Source organism: Xenopus laevis, chromosome 6S (assembly GCF_017654675.1).
Source record: "Xenopus laevis strain J_2021 chromosome 6S, Xenopus_laevis_v10.1, whole genome shotgun sequence".
NCBI lineage: Eukaryota > Metazoa > Chordata > Amphibia > Anura > Pipidae > Xenopus > Xenopus laevis.
The window spans coordinates 13056051-13079423 of NC_054382.1; the positions used below are offsets into that span (position 1 = coordinate 13056051).

At 40.6% G+C, this 23373-nt stretch overlaps 1 protein-coding gene across 2 annotated transcripts in view; it reads right to left on the bottom strand.

Moving 5' to 3' along the window:
- larp4b.S (La ribonucleoprotein domain family member 4B S homeolog) overlaps positions 1 to 23373 on the bottom strand; it is a 55339-nt gene that overhangs the window by 16159 nt on the left and 15807 nt on the right. The window contains exons 1-4 of one of the 2 annotated variants that reach the window (XM_018269043.2): positions 8162 to 11851; positions 4487 to 4634; positions 3215 to 3376; positions 922 to 1003 (exon numbers count right to left, since the gene is read on the bottom strand). In XM_018269043.2, the coding sequence (XP_018124532.1) occupies positions 922 to 1003; positions 3215 to 3376; positions 4487 to 4634; positions 8162 to 10978 (3209 nt within the window). In that variant the 5' untranslated portion in view covers positions 10979 to 11851. Of the gene's footprint in view, positions 1 to 921; positions 1004 to 3214; positions 3377 to 4486; positions 4635 to 8161; positions 11852 to 20125; positions 20257 to 23373 lie in introns of those variants that run through there. The other variant, XM_018269044.2, reaches the window with a different exon arrangement.

Here is a 23373-nt window from a genome sequence, read left to right on the forward strand (position 1 = left end):
GTACTTATCTGTTATCTACTGTGTATCCTGTGCTTGAATGGCTGCCCCCATGGCTACACAATAGCTTGTTTGTATAAACTATAGTAGCACTTATGTTATCTACTGTGTATCCTGTGCTTGAATGGCTGCCCCCATGGCTACACAGCAGCTTGTTTATATAAACTATAGTAGTACTTATGTTATCTACTGTGTATCCTGTGCTTGAATGGCTGCCCCATGGCTACACAGCAGCTTGTTTATATAAACTATAGTAGTACTTATCTGTTATCTACTGTGTATCCTGTGCTTGAATGGCTGCCCCCATGGCTACACAGCAGCTTGTTTATATAAACTATAGTAGTACTTATCTGTTATCTACTGTGTATCCTGTGCTTGAATGGCTGCCCCCGTGGCTATACAGCAGCTTGTTTATATAAACTATAGTTGTGTTTGTGATGCAAACACACCAGTATTACAAGTGCAGGACAACATATATTATATTTTAGATTTACCAATACTAGATATATTGTTTATATAAATAAGCTGCTGTGTGGCAATGGAGGCAGCCATTCAAAGTAGAAAGGGCTCAGGTTACACAGCAGATAAGCTCTGCTGAACATAATGGTGTTATCTGTTATCCACTACTTAACCTGTGCCATATAGCCTTTTTTCAATGTCCACCGTTGATACACAGAAGCTTGTTTATATAAACAATAGTCGTGTTTCTGAAGCAAACGCGCCACTTTTACCAGTGCAGGGCAACACAATATCCTATTTTCATTACTTTAAACCTCTTTCATTTCTTGATGTTACTGTTCCTTTAAGGCACGGAAGTTTAACTAACTATATTGCCCACTAACCAGCTCTGCTGGAGGGCTCATCCTTCTATACCTAGAAGACCATGAAATGTGACCTTACAATCATTATTACAATGGCACATACCGGGATAAGCAAAATTCCAGTGTTTTCTTAAGCAAATCACGGAGGTCTTCTTGACCTTCTGGCTGTGGCAGATCATCTGCTCCTGAATGGTTAATGGGAAAGAAATGAGAAACACATGAGTGGGATTTCCAATAAAAGGCAATCAACGATAAAGCGTGTTCCAATACACTGGCAACCAATATACTAACATCTGTCACGCATTAGTCCAATAAATGCTATAAAATATTGGCAGAGATTGGTACTAATAATTTTATAGCTATGATTGTGAACAGTCAGGAAAAGGAGAATTGAAATGATAAAGATCATCATGGAAAACATTCCCTGCGTGCTTGCAAAGCCACAAGGCTAAAACATGCTTTTAAAGCTCCCCATAGATGCGACGATTCTTCTTGCCGAACGACCGATTTTAGCGAAATTATTGTGGGATTCGAACAATCGTACATCTTACGATTTTTCGGCCGACAACTGTCAGGAAATTGATCGGCCAGGTCAAAAAAATCTTTGTCTGCCCCAGTGCAATGTATCTATGTTTGCAGGGCCAAACAGGCAGCTCCCCTTTGTTTTCCTGGCAAATTGGTCTTTTTAGTTGATGGTCAATTCGTACGATCGTTCAGAGAAAATCGTGGTCTCGTGTTGAGGATCGGATCTTTTAAAAATCTCAAGATCTGTGGCCAGCTTTATTCTCAAGAAAATCCATTTAATGATCCTGGCCTAAACGCCCATGTATCAAAGTGTCCATCTGGTTTTATCACAACTGTCAGTCAGGTGGCAGTCAAAAATCTATCAGGGAGATGACACAGAGATGTGGTCTTTGCCCAAGGGGTTATGCATAGGATCTAAACATTATCCAATTGGTGGCCCATGTGATAAACATGAGATCAGCTCACAATGATCTGTAACCAGGCAGTTGAAAGTTGCATTCGGATCACCAGTTGGTTTACACAAGATTGGAAACGTATTCTATGTGCCGTGATACATAGCTTGCAACTTAGTCTAGGACTGACACAAGGGAAAGTGGGCTTATCAATGCTCAGGCACCAAATGTGTCTTCATTTCCACAGTAGGGATGTGCAGGCCGCCCGGACGTGTCAGGCGGATTTGGGCCGACCCTGCACTCCTCTTCGCAGGTTGCGGGCTGAGCTCTTCTCCTGCTCTCCCACCAGTCACCTTAAAATGACTGCTTCCTAATTTATAGTCGCGTGCCTGCTCGCCCCGCCCCTTTTGTGACATTATCGGCCGGGTGGGTCTATAAAAAGGAACCCGGAAGTCGGATGCGGGCGGGCTAGGGTCGTGAAAAACCCGACCCGCGCATCACTATTCCACAGGTAATTTCCAGCTGCTGCTTGTCTCTGCTCCTTTGAAAGGCATTGTTCAGTATAAAAATAAATAACTAGGTAAATAGATAAGACTGTGAAGAATAAAAAATGTTTTCAATATTGTTAGCCATAAACGTAATGTATAAAGGCTGGAGTGACTGGATGTGTAACATAATAGCCAGAACACTACTTCCTGCTTTGCAGCTCTCTTGGATTCCACTAATTGGTTACCAGGCAGTAACCAATCAGTGACATGAGGAGGGGGGCACATGGGTCATAACTGTTGCTTTTGAATCTGAGCTGAATGTGGAGGATCAATTGCAAACTCATGTCCCATGTCGCTGACTAACTTATAGTTAGAGAGCTGAAAAGCAGGAAGTAGTGTTTTGTTATGTTAGACGGGATCCCCAACCACCAGGCCGTGGCCTAGTACCGGGCTGTGGACAGTCTTGAAATGGGCCGTCGAGCATAGGTGACAATTAACATGGTACGCCGACGTGACCGAATTGGATGCCGACCCCCTCCACCGGTCCAAAAAAAGGTTGGGGACCCCTGATGTTACACATCCAGTCACTCCAGCCTTTATACATTACATTTTTGGCTAACTATATTAGAAACTTTTTTTTTATTATTTTGCATAGCCTATTTACCCAGTTTTTATTTTTTATACTGAAATGTTTTTTTTTAAACCAATGTAATGCTGAGGAAATGATAAGTAGTAAATAATCCGTGTCAGGCTGAGAAGCAAGTGATGAATGGGTCTGGTGGATTCAGACCAACCAATTGCCCTCCAGAGGCGTGTCTTGGCCTGAATTTGTCGCCAGCCTGACCACTCCAAGCATGGGCGGGTAGGGTTGAAATATTTTTGACCTGTACATCACGAATATACATACAATAATAAGCACACAAACAAACCCACAAGCTCAGTCCCACACTGTATAGTATATGAATTGGATTATAAAAAAAAAAATGATTACCTGAATGGGTGGTTTCGTGCATAGATTCATATTCTGAGTTTCCCAGAGATATAGTGTTCATGTCTGTTCTGTCTGATACAGAAACTGATGGGGGTACTTCTTGTAACACTGTTAACGCTGCATTTTGACTTTTCTTGTCACTGTCTTCACTGGCGTCCAGGCCTGAAATATTAATGCAGTCATATGTCAGCAGCAGGCTACGCCAATGCATGAGGATAATGATCAAATAAAAGCATGAAAGGTTAACTACATTAACCCATACCTCCCAACATTTTGGAAATAAAGAGGGACAAAATGTTGTCGCTCGCAGTGCAGCAATTTTATTATATGACCACGCACATTTTTGTGGCCACACCCCCTAATTACCGTTTCATTTTACAAAATTTGGCAGGTCATGAAAGTTTGAACATATATCTGTTTTTTTTCCTGTTATTACAGTTTTAATAATGAAGGTGAATTGCCATTTAAGACGTGAGTCTAACTTCTCCCAAGAGACTTATATTATAGTTATAATTACTTAATTGCTTATCTCTACATTGTTACAAAAGTATCTTATCTGCAACTGTGGCTGTTCTGGGCTTTCTGCCAAAAGCCAATGAAGTTAGAAAGTTGTTTCTTTTTCTGGCTGTTCAGTGCAGAGAAAATAGGGACTTTCCAGTACAAACGAGGGACTGCAGGTTGAGCTATCAAAAGAGGGACTGTCCCTCTGAAAATGGGACAGTTGGGAGGTATGCATTAACCTTTTTTTGGGTGGAAAGATGATTTAGTTTAAAGGAATCATTCAGGATTAAAAAGTCTGTTTGTAATATAGTTAGTCAAAAATGTAAGGTATAAAGGCTGGAGTGACTGGATGTGTAACATAACCAGAACACTACTTCCTGCTTTTCAGCTCTCTTGCTTTCCACTGATTGGTTACCAGCCACTAACCAATCATTGACTTGAGGGGGGACCACATGGGTCATAACTGTTGCTTTTGAATCTGAGCTGAATGCTGAGGATCAATTGCAAACTCACTGAACAGTTATGTCCAAGTGGCCCCCCTTAAAGGAGAATTCAACCTGTTCTGAAAAAATAGAAAAACAACCCTATCTGGTAAATGTCAGTGTTGATGCTTCCTCTCTGCCAATAGAACAGGAACCATATCTTACTTTATAGTTTTTCATACAAAGGGGATTTTGGTTTGTCAGACTGGGAGACAGTTGTTTTGTGCATGGGATATAAAGCGTTGGTTTGTGAATCCATACTGGAGTGAGTAGGACAGACTCTACATACCTTCTCTGGAAGAATCCGGGGGTTCATCGGGCAACTCTTCCCAGGATGGACCCACAGTTCCATCAGCAGGACCTCCAGCTTCTACATTTAACATGGCATTCCCCCATACTTTAGCATTGGGGTTTAACTCTGAGACCTTGGTTGATTCCTAAAATTAAAAGAAAAAACAAAAAAACCCAACACATTAAAAAACATATACTTGCACCAATATAAGTATGTACAGGTATGGGACCTGTTATCCAGAATGCTTGGGACCTGGGGTTTTCCGGACAACGTATCTTTCCAGAATTTGGATCTTCATTCCTTAAAGGAGAATTCAACCCTTAACGGAAAAAAAAAAACCTTACCCCCCGTAGACCCCCTTCCTGCCTCCCCCCCAGCCTTGCTGCTAACCGGGGGAAATGCCCCTAACCTTTTAACTTACCCCTCGGTGCAGATTCAGGGATCGCAGTTCATGGCAGCCATCTTCCAGGTCTTCGGCAATCAGAGTCATTTCCCGGTTTCGCGACAATTGTGCATGTGGCGAAATAGACAAATTGCCGAAGTGCCGGAAGATGGCTGCTGTGAACTTTGATCCCCGAATCTGCACCGAGGGGTAAGTAAAAAGTAAGGGGCATTTCCCCGGGTTAGCAGCTAGGCTTGGGGGGGGGGGGAGTCTTCGCAGGGTTGGTGGTAGGGGTTTTCTTTAGTTAAGGGTTGAATTCTCCTTTAAGTCTACTATAAAATCATATAAACAGTAAATAAACCCTATAGACTGGCTTTGCTTCCAATAAGGATTAATTATATCTTAGTTTGAATCAAGTACAAGTGTTTTATTATTACAAAGAAAAAGGAAATCTTTCTACAAATTTGAATTATTTGACTATAAGGGTAAGGCCACACTAAGCGATAGCGCGGCGATTTGACTCGCCGCGACTATTCGCCGCGACTTTTAATCCTCAATCGCTGGCGAAACTTTGGCGCTGGCGTCTATGGGAAATCGCGCAAAATCGCCAGCGTAAAAACACACGCGGCGATCTTTTTTCTATTGTCGCTCGAAATCGCCTAGCGAGGCGATTTCGAGCGACAATAGAAAAAAGATCGCCGCGTGTGTTTTTACGCAGCTATTCCCCATAGACGCCAGCGCTAAAGTTTCGCCAGCGATTGAGGATTAAAAGTCGCGGCGAATAGTCGCGGCGAGTCAAATCGCCGCGCTATCGCTTAGTGTGGCCTTACCCTAATGGAGTCTATGGAAGACAGCTTTTCCATAATTTGGAGCTTTCTGGGCAGGTTTCAGTATAACAGATCCTATACCTGTATACGGTCTCAGGGATCAGCAAATTAAGACAAATACACGTTCGTTCTTTTATGGAACAGTTGTGGCAGTGAGCAGTTTTTTTTTTTTTTTATGAGCACCAACTAAACTATTAAAGAGCATGAAAGTTAACCAAGACTATGGCATACTGCAATCACGCCCCCAAGTACCACTGTGCCCCCCAAACAGCAGATTTAATACTTAATACACAATAGACCCAATAAAGGACCTGATCAACTGTAACTCAGGGGCATATTTATCAGGGGTATATTTAAAAAGACCAACTGAAATGAAGTAAAAGGGTTTTTTTGGCCGAATAGTTCCGTTTTCGATCGAATAGATCCGTATTTGGCCGAATTCGGATCATACGAATCGAATAAATAGCGCATTCGATCGAATTTTAATCAAAGTTTTTCCCCCAAAAAAACCTTTGATTTTTCAAAGTCCACCAATTGACTCTAAATAGGTTCTAGTAGGTCCCCCATAGGCTAAAACATCATTTCGCCAGGTTTTAGATGGCGAATGGTCGAATTGGAATTTTTTTTCAAATTCAAATCGAATTTGGACTATTCCCTAGTCGAAGTACACAAAAAAATAGCTCGAAATTTGAATTTTTTTCATTTGAAAAATTACCTCGGCCTTTGATAAATCTGCCCCTCAGTGGTCCATTTATCAAAGTCGGAATTTATTTCATTATTTTCTGAACAATTCGGAGACCAAATTTGCATGGGTTTTTTCCCCCTTACTTATCAAAACATTTTCCCGAAAAAATCATGAAAAAAAGACTAATCCTACAAATTTTTTTGGACTCAACTTTTCAGATTTTTGCCCGAAACCCACAAAATATTTGGATTATTGCACGAAACCCAGCACAGGTCAAGATACAGTATCTTCGGGACTTCTCCCATTGACTTATATGCAACCTTGACAGTTCTGAAATGCTGGATTTTCGGATTCTGACTTTTTCCATTCTCGGGTAGAATAAATTCCGAAAAATTTGTTTTTTCCCCAATAAAAATTATTTTTTTTGTCAAGAGTTTAATAAATAAACCCCTCAGTGTCCCTTTCCTAAGCTCCACCACCTCTTACCATTACCAGTCGCTAGATTTCTCGCACCTGTTCTGCGAGGGACAGATCGTACATTTTTATCACAGTAAACGCAAAGCACTAGCGGATTACATTCATATGAATGCGCTCGGGTTGGGAAAGCAAGAGCCTTATATCACACTGCATTATGCCCTACAAACAAGAAAAACAGGAATAACTGCAGCCTTGATGCCAAATGAATTCTGTAAAATCCTCCATTAGTTATGCATGACTTATGGAAGGGCGAGCAAGCAGATATAATTGCTTTATAAAACCTGCTAATTTGTCAATGGCACTCATGGTTGGAGGGCCGGGCGTTCACTACTACCCTCTCTACAAGAATTCACAGTCATGGCCACTTATTTAAAGGGCAACGATCATGAAAATGAAACTTTAATATAAGCTTCAGCATACTTAAATAAGAAACTTTCTAAATACAATCAATTAAAAATTCTGTGCTGTTTCTGAAATAATCAATTTTATCTTCACTCTTCCTCTCAGCATCTGTTTCTCTTCATTCTCTCTTCATGCAGGAGTTGGTTGTCAGATAATCGAAAGTTAGATGGAAAAATCCAAAATTGTGTCTCTCTAGATGCAGAATTTGTGCAAAAGGCAGTTATTTTGTTAGATTTTGTTTGTACTGGAATCAATTATTTGAGTGAGCTCTAACACATCTGCTAGGAAAGGAGCCCCCTATAAGATATATTGGATCTAACGGTCAATGAATATCTGACACCCATAGGGTTGCCACCTGCCTGATTTTGACCCAGATAGCCCAGTTTTTGGTAGGGCTGCAGGGGTCAAAACGGTCTTCTCAGTTTTCCAAATTAGTAAAACCGGGCAGGATTTCCTAAAATTTACGTGGCGACTGGCCAATCAACGATGTCCGCGCCATAGCCCCACCCCTGACATCATGACCATGCCCCGGTGCGTCACTGCCCGCCCCTGCCATGGCACTAACCCACCCCCTGCCCGGATTCCACAGGGCAAAAAGGTGGCAACCCTAGACACCCAACTCCTGCATGAAGACAGAATAAAAAGAAACTGATGCTGAGAGAGCGATAGCGAAGATGAACGTGGATTATTTCAGAAATTATGCATAATTTTCAATTGATTGTATTTAGAAAGTTTGTTTCATTATGATGAGGCTTATATTAAATTTCCAATTTCGCGACAGTTCCATTTTAAGAAAACAGTGGATTATTTACAGCAATGGAGAACACATGCACCATTGGGAAGTTTAGCCAATTGTACTGGGTAATAGCAAACTAAAACAATGAAGGGGAGATACTCACGGATTTGGAAAACATTTCTTGCCATCCCCAGATGCTGTTACTTTCTGGAACTAAGAGATGAAATGGAAATTTTGCGGTGGAGACATCGGCCAAGTTATTAAGGTTCTCGTCGCTGTAGTGGTCTCCATCATTTCCATTTAGGTTTTCTAATAAAGCATTATGCCATCGGAAGTCAACTGGATAGTCTGAACTCGCAACAAAGCTGCCATCAGATAAAGTGCACCGGCCGATGTCATCCAGAGGTGGCGTCGTTGCCAGAGATTCATCTAGTAGATCTTGTGTCAGATGTAATCTAGGCTCTTCCTTGGATTGTGAGCATTCTAGAGTGCAGGGAGCTTCCTGAGCCACCCTGTAGATCTCATAAGAAGGTGTAGCTGCATACTCATCTACCTGGCTTTGGTCATAATCTGCCCTACTGATACAGAGCCCATCGTACTCACCTAGAAAATTATGCTGGTCTTCTGCCTCATTGACATTCTGATTTTGAGTCACCTGGTCTTGTGCCATTTCCATTACCAACTGTCCAACTTCATTTTGGATGATACAATCTATCTGCGCATCTGAAACTAGAGATCTGTGTTGCAATACCTCACTTTCTCCGAGGAACTCAAAAGTAGTTTCTGTAAAACCAAACCTATAGATATCTTTTCCACCTTCTTCTGTCTCATCAGAAAAATTTATTGCAGGCTCATCCTCCTTGTCTGGACAACTTCCAACTGGTGAATTTAAGTCAAAATAACTAACCCCACAGACCACATTCCCTTCCATGATAGAAGATCCATAGCACGCTATCTCGGTTGGTATATCTGTAGTATCCCCTATACTTAGTGGATTCATGTTTAGATCACTGGAAGCACAATCCAACAGCACACTAGTTGGATGTTGGCCCATGCTGGAAACGTCATAGCTTATTAAAGTCTCTTCGGTAATATGGTCTGGAGAACAAGTGCCCTGTATTTCTAAGGAGGGTAAACCCTCTGGCAGCCAATCAGCTTCTAAAGGTCCCATATTACATGCATAGTGTTCTGGTTCCTCCGTTGAAAAGCTGTTTAGCTCTGTGTTGTCGTCAACAATTTCATGGTTACTGGGCATGGGGTTTAACTCTTCACATTTGTTCCCGACGTCAGGCTCTAATGTAAACATATTGTTCAGTAAATCTTTAGTCAAATCTGAATGGCGATTGGACGCAACATTTCCTTCATCCAGAGACGAGTCGCTACACAAGAAATGATCCTCCGCTTCTTTTTCACAAGTTAAGTGTTTGGGTAGCTCAACAGGATCTTTCAGGTTTTTATCCAGGTCTGTGTTAAAATATTGCTCTACTCTTTCCAGCAAACATGTTTCCGTTAGACCATCCTTCATTGGACACCGAGCAATTGATTCAGATTCCAATAACTCATTTGCACTAGAGTTGCTCATAAAATCATCAGAGCATGCTGCAAAATGATCATTACTGCAGAACAACTCTTGGTGTGAGATTGATTCTGAGCTTTCGCCTAGCATGGGATTACAAGAATTTGTTCCAAAATCTGTACAATAAAATAGATCATGAATAATGTTATTGACCGGCTGTATGTCGTACTTTGTACAACCACCTTCTGAACATTCTTGGCCTCTACATTGCACAGATTCATTTAAAGGATATAGTAAATTGGCTGACTCGTTTTCTGAGAGCTTTTTAATGTCTTCAGGGAAAGGATCAATATAATTTGTCTGCTCTTTGGAGCATTTCTTATCACTTGGGCCACCAGAGAAGGAAACTGTATCTGATCCACCTTGGTCTATGTCTAGCACGTGCTCATTCATTCGTGTATCTATAGTGAGCTTTTTAGAATTATCACAAACGCATTCAGGTTTGCCGGTACCAAACGAGAGCAAATCTGGTAAATCCACTGAAAGAACCATCCCATTGCCAACGTGGTTTAAATCAGATAAGACTTTGTGCCGTAAAAAATCTGGCTGCAGCGGTTTATTTGCCAATGGAAAGGATTCAGGCACTTCATCAGGTTTCAGATCATCAGCATCAACCACACAAATGCTATAAAACGTGTTAGTCCTTACATTTCTGTTTTCACTTTCATCTGCAGAGCCGGCTAAGTGCAGGCTTTCAGTCATGTGCTTTTTTGTTTTACCGAGGTCCATTAACGTTTTGCCCTGACAGATGTAGGTCGCATCATTTTCTTCACTCGCTTGTTCTGCTAATGATCCCTTCCATGTGGTTTGGCTTATGTCCAAGGCTTGTGCTTTTAAGGAGGAAACTTCCTGCAGGCTTTGTTCTGGAGTCAGTGATATGTCAGACGGAGCACCGCGGTCACAACCGGGCCGTGAAACTCTTTCAACAGAAGAATTAGAGATTACACTGTTACATGTCTCCCTCCCTTGTGAGTGTTGGTCCTTTAAAGCCTCAGAACCAAGATGTGAGTAGGTTTCACAGTGTAATCCTTCTGTGGTTTCTGCCTCTTTCAAACTGTCATATTTTGCCAATACATGAGGTGCACAGTTTAAAGGGTATAAAAAGTTGTCTGACCTGTATCGGCTTGATCTCTGCGAAGGCTGACTTTCATCCATGCTGTTGTAGCAAGTATATCTTGAATGACTTCGAAGGTCCGAATTTAAGGTGGAGGAAGGCACATCTCCCGGGATGGAAACGGCAGTTTTTAAATAGTCAGATGACTTTTCTTCTGCCTGAAAATCCAGGATCTCCTCATATTCTGAAGGAGGGATTTGTCCCAAGTCATCGCATGATGCCGTACTAAACAATCCAGTCTTTTCAATGGTTTTGCGCGGACACAACTCTTTACTAAAACAACAGCCCATTCTACAAGCATGCTCTGCTGTCGGCTCGTTACGATGCTTTAAGCAGCCCACAACAGATTGCAATATCTCTTAATAAAAAGGCCACTGCTCGGCAGACAAAAATAGCCACTTTGCAGACAAACCGGCCACATGGCACTGTCAGTCAAGCTACAATCCACAGCACAGTGGATGCCTTGCATTCAAGGGCTGTGCCAAGATACAAAAATGAGCAGCTGTCTGCTTTAAAAGTTGAGAGTCCAAACTTCCAGACAGGTTTTTAATGCAAAGCAATCCCTTCAGAGACACTGCAATTGGATATGAGGGTCCGGCAGTAGAATTGTATAGAGTGCAAATTGTATTATACAAATGACGTGTCAGCAATTACAATTGAACAAAATTAAATGGGATACCACCAGGAATGGGAGGAAAAAGAATACAACTAAAACAGGCCCAATAATCAAAAGGATTCTGCCAGGATTTTGATGGGTGTAGTTTTAATTTCCAAATTACACTGCAAATAATTCACTCAACCATGTAAATTTCATACCTAACCCAACAAGTGTATTTTGTGTGTGGTGTATGAGCATCTCCGGTCATATTGCCTGGTCGTGTGCTTTCAGAAAGAGCCAGCACTTTACAATGGAACTGATTTCTGTCAGGCTGTTATTTCTCCTACTCAATGTAACTAAATGTGTCGCAGTGGGACCTGGATATTACTTTGAGTGCTGTTTATTTGATTACGTTCCTATTATTCTGTTTATGGGCTGCAGGGTGGGGGAGGGGTGGAGTCCGGTGATCTCAATCCAACTTGCAGTGCAGCAGCAAAGAGCGACTGAAGTGTATCAGAGCACAAGTCACATGACTGTGGGGACCTGGGAAATGGACAGTATGCCTAGCCCTATGTCAGATTTCAAAATGAAATATAAGAAAATCAGTTTGCACTTTTGAAAAAGAGATTTCAGTGCAGTCTGCTGGAGCAGTTCTACCAACTGAAAAATAAACATGTTTTCCCATAACAGTATTCCTTTAAGGACCCTTAAATCATAGATAGTGTTACCCCGGGGCAGATGCCCCTAACGTTTTGCTTACCTCTTAGTGCAGATTCAGACATCGGATTTCACGGGTGACATCTTCAGCCGCTTCGGAAATCTTCGGAATGAGACTGTTGCTTTAGCAATTTTTTGGAGTTTCGGAGCATGCATAGTTGTTGTGAAACTGCTCATGCGCCGCTCCACAGTTCTCCTTCCAAAGTTTACCGAAAAGAAAAAAATGGCACCCGTGAACTCCGCTGGACAGAATCTGCACGGAGGGGTAAATAAAGACTTAGGAGCATTTTGCCTGGGGTAACACTTAGGCTGGGGGAGGAGGGGTCTATGTAGGGTAGGGAGGCAGGGTTTTTTTTTTAACTTGTGGGTTTGCTTCTCCTTTAAGTGTACTAGAAAAACATGTAAATATTAAATAACCCCAATAGGCTGGTTCTGCTTCCAATAAGGATTAATTATATCTTAGTTGGGATCAAGTACGAGCTACTGTTTTATTACTACAGAGAAAATGGAAATCCTCTTTAGAAATTTGGATTATTTGAATAAAATGGAGTCTATGTGAGATGTCATTTCCGGATAACAGGTTTCTGGATAAAGGATCCCATATCTATACCCTATTTATTAATTCCCAAGCCTCCGACAATGACATACAGTAATAAGCAGCACATTGCTCAGCATGCATTGCTCTCCCCTCTTATCTATATAGGTGAAACTTTCTGGCACATTCTGCTTTGATGTCACTTTGGGAGCAATAAGTCTTTATTGACCCATCTATTTGCCATTTGCCTTTAACCCTAGATATGCTATAAAGCTTAGGCATTCTTGACTTTTACTATGATTCAAACCCAAGCAGTTTCTGTAAGCCCGGCAACAGATCATGTTAACTTATTCAACTGCCTGAAAAGTGAACTGGGAAATGTTCCTATGAATCATAGTGAGGAAATAACCAATGAAACCATCGTCATATGATGTAGAATTAAATGACCAATGAAACCATCGTCATATGATGTAGAATTAAATGACCACGTGGCAATTAATCTCCCACTGTGACAGTTTTTAAAGTAAATTAAGCTGCACACTAGGACCTGAGCCTGATGGAAAATGTTGAATTCATGAATTTCAACTTTAGAGCGGTTTTAGACTTCCTTTGTCATAACCAAATGTACATAGACAGGGCTGCCATCATAAATCAGAGGAGTCTGCACAACAAAATGTTCTTGGCTCTTCTTGCCACCTCTCCCTCACCCATCAGTACAAAGGCCACAGAAGAGACAAGTGTTAAAACATTAAGTGCGCCCCTACAAGTTAAAAGAATAACTGATGCCCGGGGGTGCTCCCCATCTTCTTTTCTGCTGATTCACTGCACATGCTCTGTGCTGCTGTCACTTACTGAGCTTAGGGACCCACTCACAATATACAGTACACATAGAATAGAAATGTCACAATATAAGGCTGATTAGTAATTAATACAGATAATTACTACATGGCAGCACAGAAACCAGTGCAATTAGCATCAGAATTTAATAATCAGCAAACCTGTAGCATCAGCTTATATTACAGCCAGGGAAGCTCATTTTCTGCTGGATAATTAGTGACGAGCCCTAAGCTTAGCTTCTCAACAGCCAATCAGAGCCCACTGAGCATGTGAGTGTCACAGACACTTTCCAAGATGGTGGCCCCCTGTGACAAGTTTGAAGTCCTGGATCATTGCTGCTATTGACAAGCTCAAACTTTAGCCTCGTGCAATAAGTGTATAAAATATGCAATTTTAGGCCATTAATTTTTATGGTTTAGTTCTACTTTAATGACACATTTATGTTTTGGCAAAAGTGGTAAGCACCTTTTTTCCCATGACCATTTTTGAGCAGAACAACGACAGAAATATACTAGGGATGCACCGAATTCACGAATCCTTTAGGAAAGATGCAGTTGAATACCGAATCAAATCCTAATTTGCATATGCAAATTAGGGACAGGAATGGAAAAAGTTTTTTTTTTAACTTCCTCGTTTTGACAAAAATTAGCGTGATTTCCTGCCCCTAATTTGCATAGGATTTGGATTGAGGCCAGGCACATGTATACGGACGAATCAAGATTCCACTGAAAATGGCCGAATCCTGAAGCGAATCCTGTATTTGGTGCATCCCTAAAATAAACATAAGGAACGCTGTGTGCGCATGGATAGCAGGCTGAGGGGCTTGTATCGAGACTTGAAAAACAGATCTGTTCTGCCTTTGCTTGTTAAATACTCTGCTGACGTCTCCAGAAAATTGCAACATTAAACATTAGGAAGCTATACGTTTAATTTCTCCATCAAACGTGACAAAAGCAGGGTTTGTGTATAGCCACTGCATCAATTGTATTTGTTGTTCCGATACACAGTTTTGCCATGGAGATTAAACCATCTCAGTACCTGTAACTAATCCTGAAATACAAGGATGACAAATACACAATGAACATCCAGTGACCTGTCTCTGATTTAAACAGGTGGTTAAGTTTACTTTTCGTGTGTTACAGAATGGCCAATGTTAAGCATCTTTTCAATTGGTCTTTTTTTTATTATATAATTTCATTAATTTGCCCCTTTCCTCCGACTCTTTTCAGGCTTCAAATGGGTGGCCACAGACCCGATCTAAAAAAGAAACGCTCTGTAAGGCTACAGATGTATTGATATTGCTACTTACATTACTTATCTTTCTATCCAGGCCTCTCCTATTCATATTCAAGTCTCTTATTCAAATCAATGCATGGTTGCTAGGGGAATTTGGACCCTAGCAACCAGATTGCTGAAATTGCAAAGCAGAATATCCCTCTCTACATCATACTAACAGTTAGTTCTAAAGGTGAACAACCCTTTTAATATGGAAAATAAAATTAGTCTAAATCAAGTGGTTTTAACCGAGCCAGAGGATCACAGTAGTGACGTGCGGGCCGGCCCGATACTGTGATCTAGTGGTGTGCAGGTCAAGCACAACCCGACACGCACCCAACCCTGCAAATGGAGCTCGACTCGGACCCGCCTGCCACCCAAAAATGGGGGTGTGAGGGCGGCCTGAAACCTCAAACGCCCATTTGCAGGGTGGCGGGCGGGTCCCAGTCAAGCTCTTCTTCCTGCTCTCCCCGCACACCACCTTACAATGCCGGCTTCTAGTTTTATAGCCGGATGCCTGCTCGCCCCGCCCCCTTTGTGACATCATCAGCGGTTCAAGTCTAACCCGGAAGTCGGGCTCGGGCGGAGGTAGGGCGGGTTCCGGTCGGGGTTGTACCTGACCCGCTCATCACTAGATCACAGTATTTTATGCAGAATGCTCAGGATCTTTCAGTAATATGGATCTTCATACCTTAAGACTACTGGAACAAAATGTAAACATTAGGGATGCACCAAATCCACTATTTGTGAAAGATTCGGCTGAATACTGAACCGAACCCTAATTTGCATATGCAAATTAGGGCCAGGAAAGGAAAAAGTGGAAAAAACAGTTTTACTTAAGTTTTGTGACAAAAGGCCACGTGATTTCCCTTCCCGCCCCTAATTTACATACGCAAATTCGGATTAGTTTCGTCCAGGATTTCCGAATCCTGTATTCGGTGCATCCCTAGTAAACATTAAATAAAGCCAGTAGGCCGTTTCTGCTTCCATTAAGGATTTATTATATCTTAGCTGGGATCAAGTACAAGCTACTGTTTTATTATGGGGACCTTACGTTTTACAGATAAGGGATCTTTCCGTAATTTGGATCTTCATACCTTAAGTCTACTAGAAGATCATGTAACCATGAAATAAACCCAATAGGCTGGGTTTGCTTCCAAATAAGGATTCATTATATCTTAGTTTGGATAAGAGAATTTATATTACTCTATTTAAAAAAACAACTATTTCTTATGTAACCTTAACAGAATAAATAACTTGTGATTTAGACAAGCTGTTTTTTGACAGTGTCTTCAGATCTAATGATGACCAGCGAAAGGTCTACTGGTGGATCCCCATCTACTATATGGACACCACTGCCTTAAATGTACTAGAAAATCACGTGAACATTAAATAAACCCAATATTCTGGCTCTGCTTCCAATAAGGATTAATTATATCTTAGTTGGGATCAAGTAGAAGCCACTGTTTTATTATTACAGAGAAAAAGGAAATATTTAAAAATTTGGGTTATTTGGATAAAATAAAGTCTATGGGAGACGGCCTTTCTGTAATTCAGAGCTTTATGGACAATGGGTTTCCGGATAACGGATCCCATACCTGTATATGTTTATCCTGTAAGGTGCCCATGTGGCGCGTGTCGAGCAACAGCTATATCACCGGTTCTTGTGAAGGTTAACCTGCATAATTATATCAGCCCCTATGAAAGCAGGAAATTCATATGGAAAACGATAGGGCAGAAATTTATGATTTTTCATGTAAGTACAGGTATAGGATCCCTTATCCGGAAACCCGATATCCAGAAAGCTCCGAATTACGGAATGGCTGTCTCCCATAGACTCCATTTTATCCAAATTTTTAAAAATTATTTCCCTTTTCTCTGTAATAATAAAAAAGTAGCTTGTACTTGATCCCAACTAAGATATAATTAATCCTTATTGGAAGCAAAACCAGCCTATTGGCTTTACTTAATGTTTATATGAATTTCTAGTAGACTTAAGGCATGAAGACCCAAATTACGGAAAGATCCGTTATCCGGAAAACCCCAGGTCCCGAGCATTCTGGATAACAGGTCCCATACCTGCTATAACATTTTAACACATTTTACAAAAAAATAAATAAAAAAAAGTCACTTTATAATCCACATCAAGAGGTGCAAAGATGGGAATGTAAACTCAGTGGATCAGATTGTGTAAAATTCCTTCTGCACAAAATAAGCGACAAAGAACATATTCAGTATTTATACCGAAACTGACACTTTGTTTATTCCAGAGTGCAATTAGCATGCAATTAGCACACAGACTGATGGGGTTAACGCTTATACCAAGTCATTGAGCTGAAGTATACAAATGCAAAACTTTATAGAATAAATATAATAATAAATATAATAAGCATCCATTCCTCCTTATGAGTAGATTTACATAGGCAGTGAGCAATGGAATGTAGAGACAGGTGCAATTCTTATGCGCATACATTCACCAGCTCACAGATGTATGGAGAAAGAACAGGCAGGAGAGGTTTTCCCCCATAAATAGCCTTTTGGGAGATCTATATGTAAGGCCACATCAGTCAGCAAGCAGGCCCTGTGTATGGAGTCACTTGCTAATCTGCAAGGTCGCTTTATTGCTTCTGGCAAGAGATCAATGAAACTTCTATGAGCAGTTGGCGACAGCGAAAATGTAATGGAAGCCATCTGGGCAAAGGAGGGGTTAACAAGAATTGTGTATCACTGGTTATAAGGGGAAAAGAGATCACCCATCACTTAAAGGTGTGGTTCAACTTTAACACTTAAAGGGGACCTGTCACCACAAAAAAATATTCAGAATCCTATTTTATCCCATTAGTCAAGCAAAAGGAACTTTAATTACACTATATAAATTATTTGAATCTTGTTTCCTTCAGTCTGGAATTTCATAATTATAACAAGCAGGCAGGAGCCATTTTGTGGACACTGTTATTAAGACAAGCCTTGTATCATCTCAGAATCTTGTTTGTGCACCAGAATGGGGGACCTGATGTCCATCCCCATGCCCTGGCTACACAATTAAATGGTGAAGAGAACAGGGGAATGTGGGGAGAGCAGTGACATGTAGGAAGTGCTGAATGGAAAGTGAAAGTAATTGTCTGCCCCGCCTCTATGCCCAAGGCATAGAGGAGGGGCAAACTATTCGATTGACAGCTGAGATGTTTAAATGAGCTTACAACAGCTATGAATGATTTAATAAAAAATAGAAATTGGATTTCATGTTTATTTGAAAGGACTTTTATTATACAGCTTTTTATATCTGGGTGACAGGTCCATTTTAAAGGGGTTGTGTAATTTAAAAAACAAAAACTACTGTTAGCCTTTGGTTGGGGATTATATATTTTTATCAACAGGTGCCCTATAAGGGAAGCGCTTACCCTAAAGGTGGCCATAGACGCACCGATAATACTGTACGAAAGAAATTGAGGTACAATATTCTGTGTGTTTGCTGGGAGACCAATCAACGGATATCAGCAGAAGACTTGGATATCGGTCGATTCGTCGATTGGGCTGGCCGGAAAAAAAATGTATCGGGCACCTTTGAAGGGTCTTGAACGTCGCCCATTGTTAGTGCTGAATCGTCAGGTACAGGTAGAAATCTATTGTTTCTGTCTGTATATCTGACAATTCAGCTCTAAACATGTGTATTGAAACAAACGATCTTTCTTGGAAATATCGTAATTGGAACGTCTATGGCCACCTAAAGACCACCAGATTAGTCTGCTGGGGCTTAGAAGCTCTCACTAGAACTTCTGAAATATAGGGGTGGTTCACCCTTAAAGGAAAACTATACCCCCAAAATGAATACTTAAGCAACAGATAGTTTATATCAAATTGAATGACATATTAAAGAATCTTACCAAACTGGAATATATATTTACATAAATATTGCCCTTTTACATCTCTTGCCTTGAACCCCCATTTCGTGACTCTATCTGTGCTGCCTCAGAGATCACCTGACCAGAAATACTACAACACTAACTGTAACAGGAAGAAGTGAGGAAGCAAAAGGCAGAACTCTGTCTGTTAATTGGCTCATGTGACCTTACATGTGGTTTGTATGTATGCAAAGTGAATCGTACGATCTCAGGGGGCGGCCCTTATTTTTTAAAATGGCAATTTTCTATTTATGATTACCCAATGGCACATACTACTAGAAAAGTATATTATTATGATAATGGTTCATTTACATGAAGCAGGGTTTTACACATGAGCTGTTTTACTCAGTGTCTTTTAATAGAGACCTACATTGTTTGGGGGGTATAGTTTTCCTTTAAGGCAACTTTTAGTATGTTATAAAATGGCCAATGCTAAGCAACTTTTCAATTGGTTTTCATTATTTATTTTTTTATAGTTTTATAGTGATTTGCCTTTTTCTTCTGACTCTCTGCATCTTTAAAAAAAGCAAATGCTCTGTAGCTATTGCTACTTGATATTCCTGATTTTTATATTCAGGCCTCTCCTATTCATATTCCAGTCTCTTGTTCAAATCAGTGCATGGTTGCTAGGGGAATATGCACCGTAGCAACCATATTGCGTAAAATGCTAATTGAAGAACTGCTAAATAACTCAAAAACCTCAAACAATAAAAAATTAAAACCAATTGCAAATTGTCTCAGAATATAACTCTCTACATCATACTAAAAGGTGAACCACCCATTAAGGGTAAGGGCACACGGGCAGATTCAGGGGGGTTTAGTCGCCAGGCGACAAATCTCTTCTTCGGGGTGACTAATCTCCCCTATCTGCCTTCCGCAAGCTAAAATGAAATTCGCCTGGGGGCAGGCACTCATTTTCCCGAAATCGCCCGTAATTGCATCAGAAGGAAACTTCGGGCGACTTCAGAAAACAAAGCGCTCCAAGTGCCTGCCCCCATGCGATTTTCATTTTAGTTAACGGAAGGCAAATCGGGGAGATTAGTCGCCCGAAGAAGAGGAGATTTTTCACCTGGCAACTAATCTCCCCCGACCCTTAAGGACAATGTTGGTCTTACTACTCAGTCACACAGTTTGCTGGGGGACTTGATTTTAAATGCACTACATACTTAGAATGCTAATGGATAGTGTAGGACTCGCATACAATGAGTGGCCTTGACGTGGCACGTGAGCTTACATATTTTGGCCAAAGTGTTGTTACGAACACCTCCTTTTTTGTAATAATTATTTTTAAAGACAAACTGTGCGCTGGCAATTTCTACTCTCTCTCTCTTTGTGTACAAATCTTGTTTTTTATCATTTATATCAGCTGGTCAACAGCACAGCATGGGCTAGACAGAACGATGGCAATTTCTCTCCGTGTTTCGAATATAATGAAGGCGCAATGTTACAGTAACTATTTACAACAAACCACAAAAAAAAGCTTTTTACTGGTCAGCCGTGTGTAGATAAACATTCGATTGGTTGCTTACAGTACCTAAATAAACCTAGAAAACCAGAAGTACTTGGTACTTACGAGATGAGAACTGTCTTTGGCTTCTTGGACTTGCTGCACCTGCGGTTCAGCCACAACTTTAGTATCCTGATCAGAAGTCATGAGCCGTCTGCTTCTTGGCTCCTCCGAGAGAACGAGTCACCCCTAGAAAGCTAAGCAAGCAAACATGTCTGATTAGAAACCCACTCCAAGCAGCTTCCCTCAAAAACACATTGGCATAAATATCAGTATTTCAAGAAAAAAACGACAGTGAACAGATACAATGCATTTTAATTATAATTCTCATAAAGGAAGTTTTCTATAAAACATCTGATCTGTTATATTGTACAGTGCAGACTTCATGGCATTAATACACAGAAAAAATGGAAGCGATGTAAAATCGGTCACATAATAGCTTGCTATATTGTTGGTGTAACACAGAAAAATTAAAGTTTTTTAAAAGAATGAAAATATAATGTACTGTTGTGCTGCACCGGTAAAACGGGTGTGTTTACTTCAGAAACTCTACTATAGTTTATATCAATAAGCTGCTGTGAAGCCATGGGGACAGCCATTCAAGCACAGGATACACAGTAGATAACAGATAAGTACTACTATAGTTTATATCAATAAGCTGCTGTGAAGCCATGGGGACAGCCATTCAAGCACAGGATACACAGTAGATAACAGATAAGTACTACTATAGTTTATATAAACCAGCTGCAGTGTAGCCATGGGGGCAGCCATTCAAGCACAGGATACACAGTAGATAACAGATAAGTACTACTATAGTTTATATAAACAAGCTGCTGTGTAGCCATGGGGCAGCCATTCAAGCACAGGATATACAGTAGATAACAGATAAGTACTACTATAGTTTATATAAACAAGCTGCTGTGTAGCCATGGGGGCAGCCATTCAACCACAGGATACACAGCAGGTAACAGATAAACTCTAGTATACAATGTGATTCTTCAGAAATTATCCGTTATCAACTGTGTATCCTACGCTTGGCAACTGTACATTATTTGATCATTCCTTTAAACCACTTTAATTTTTTTTTGGTGTTACTGTTTCTTTAAAGGGGTGGTTCACCATTAAAATTAACTTTTAGTATGTTACAGAGTACCTAATTCTAAGCAACTTTTCAAATGTCCTTAATTTTTTCTAGGGATGCACCGAATCCAGGATTCGGTTCGGGATTCAGCTTTTTTTCAGCAGGATTCGGACGAATCCTTCTGCCCAGCTGAACCAAATCCGAATCCTAATTTGCATATGCAAATTAGGGACAGGAGGGAAATCACGTGACTGTCACAAAACAAGGAAGTAAAAAATGTTTCCCCCCTTCCCACCCCTAATTAGCATATGCAAATTAGGGTTCAGATTTGGTTCGGTATTTGGCCGAATCTTACGCCAAGGATTCGGGGGTTCGGCCGAAAACAAAATAGTGGATTCGGTGCATCCCTAATTTTTTCTTTTTTATAGTTTTTGAATTATTTGCCTTCTTCAGTTTCCAGCTCCCAAATGGGGGTCACTGACCCCATCTACAAACACATGCTCTGTAAGGCTACAAATATAGTTATTACTACTTTTACTAATCTTTCCCTTCAGCCCCTCTCCTATTCCAATATCTTATTCAAATCAATGCATGGTTGCCCTAGCAATCGGATTGCTAAAATTGCAAACTGGAGAGCTGTTGAATAAAAAGTGAAATAAGTTTTACGTTTTTTTTAAAAGAAAAAAAAAAAAGAAAACCAATTGCAAAACGTATTCATGTTGGAAGGTGGTTTCTAAATTACATTTCTGCTTACTCTGCAATTAAAAAAAAACAAAAAACTTTTTTTTTTGGGTCTGCATGCTTGGTTTCTTTTCCTTAAATGCAAAAGGCATGGGTTGACCCATGAGAAGCACAGCATTTCCCTATTCTTAGAATGTCACTGTGGAAAAGAGCTGAAAATCCAATCTGATCATTGAGCAGATGACGGTGATGTCTGGAACAAAGCCAGTCTGTGGCTCAGCACTTGTGAGATGGAGCAGCAACCTTCCCTGTGACAGTGAGGAGGATGACTATATTGTGATGAAGAGGAAATGCAATCCAACTTTAAATCATCAGTAGTGATGGGCGAATTTATTCGCCAGGTGCAAATTTGATGTAAATTTCTGCGTTTCGTCGCTGGCGAATAAATCTGCAAAATTGGCGCAAAAATTAGCCGGTGATAATTTGTCGGTGTCAACCGCTTGACACTGGCGGCAATTCCAAGCCGGAGACAATTAATGGACTTGGGGTGCCTCACATTTGGCAGCCCCAAGTGTACGAAGCCTTTCCTTCTCCTTGAAAGGAAAACTATACCCCCCGAACAATGTAGGTCTCTATAAAAATATATTGCATAAAACAGCTCATATGTAAAATCCTGCTCAAGTAAATAAATAATTTTTATAATACTTTTCCAGTATTATGCGCCATTGCGGAATCATAAATAGAAAACTGGCATTTTAAAAAATAAGGGCCGCCCACTGGGATCGTACAATTCACGGTGCACACAAACAAACCAAACATGTTAGGTCACATGAGCCAATTAGCAGACAGTTGTGTCCTTTGCGTCCTCACTTCTTCCTGTTACAGTTAGAGCTGCAGTATTTCTGGTCAGGTGATCTCTGAGGCAGCACAGAGACCATCACGAAATGGTGGCTCAAGGCAAGAGATGTAAAAGGGCAAATTTACTTAAATATATATTCCAGTTTGGTAAGATTCTTTAATATGCCACTTAATATAATATAAACTGTTCTGTTGCTTAAGTATTCATTTTTGGGGTTATAGTTTTGCTTTAAACACTGGACAAGCAAGTTCCACGCTAAGCCAGGGCATGTCATTTCCCAGCATTCCACTCTTCCATAGGTTTATTTCTATAACAGAGCGAGGCCTCTTAATCATAAAATACACAGAGCAAAGGTCAATTGCTTCACCCAACTACAGGGAGTCCTTGAGTTGCATACATCCGACTTACATACAACTGACACTTACATACAGAGGCTGTTACAGTAACATACTATGATTAGCTTGGCCTTTATTAGCATATAGCATTTTCTAGTAGACTTAAGGTATGAAGATCTAAATTACAGAAAGATCCATTATCCGGAAACTACCAGGTCCCAAGCATTATGGATAATAGGTCCCAAACCTGCACAATTTTCAGTGGGGGGAGGGGTGATTCTCTCCCTACAGAAATTGATAATGCACCTACATGGGGTGCTGTTTATATAAATACAGAATGGGCAAATTGTTACTTGGG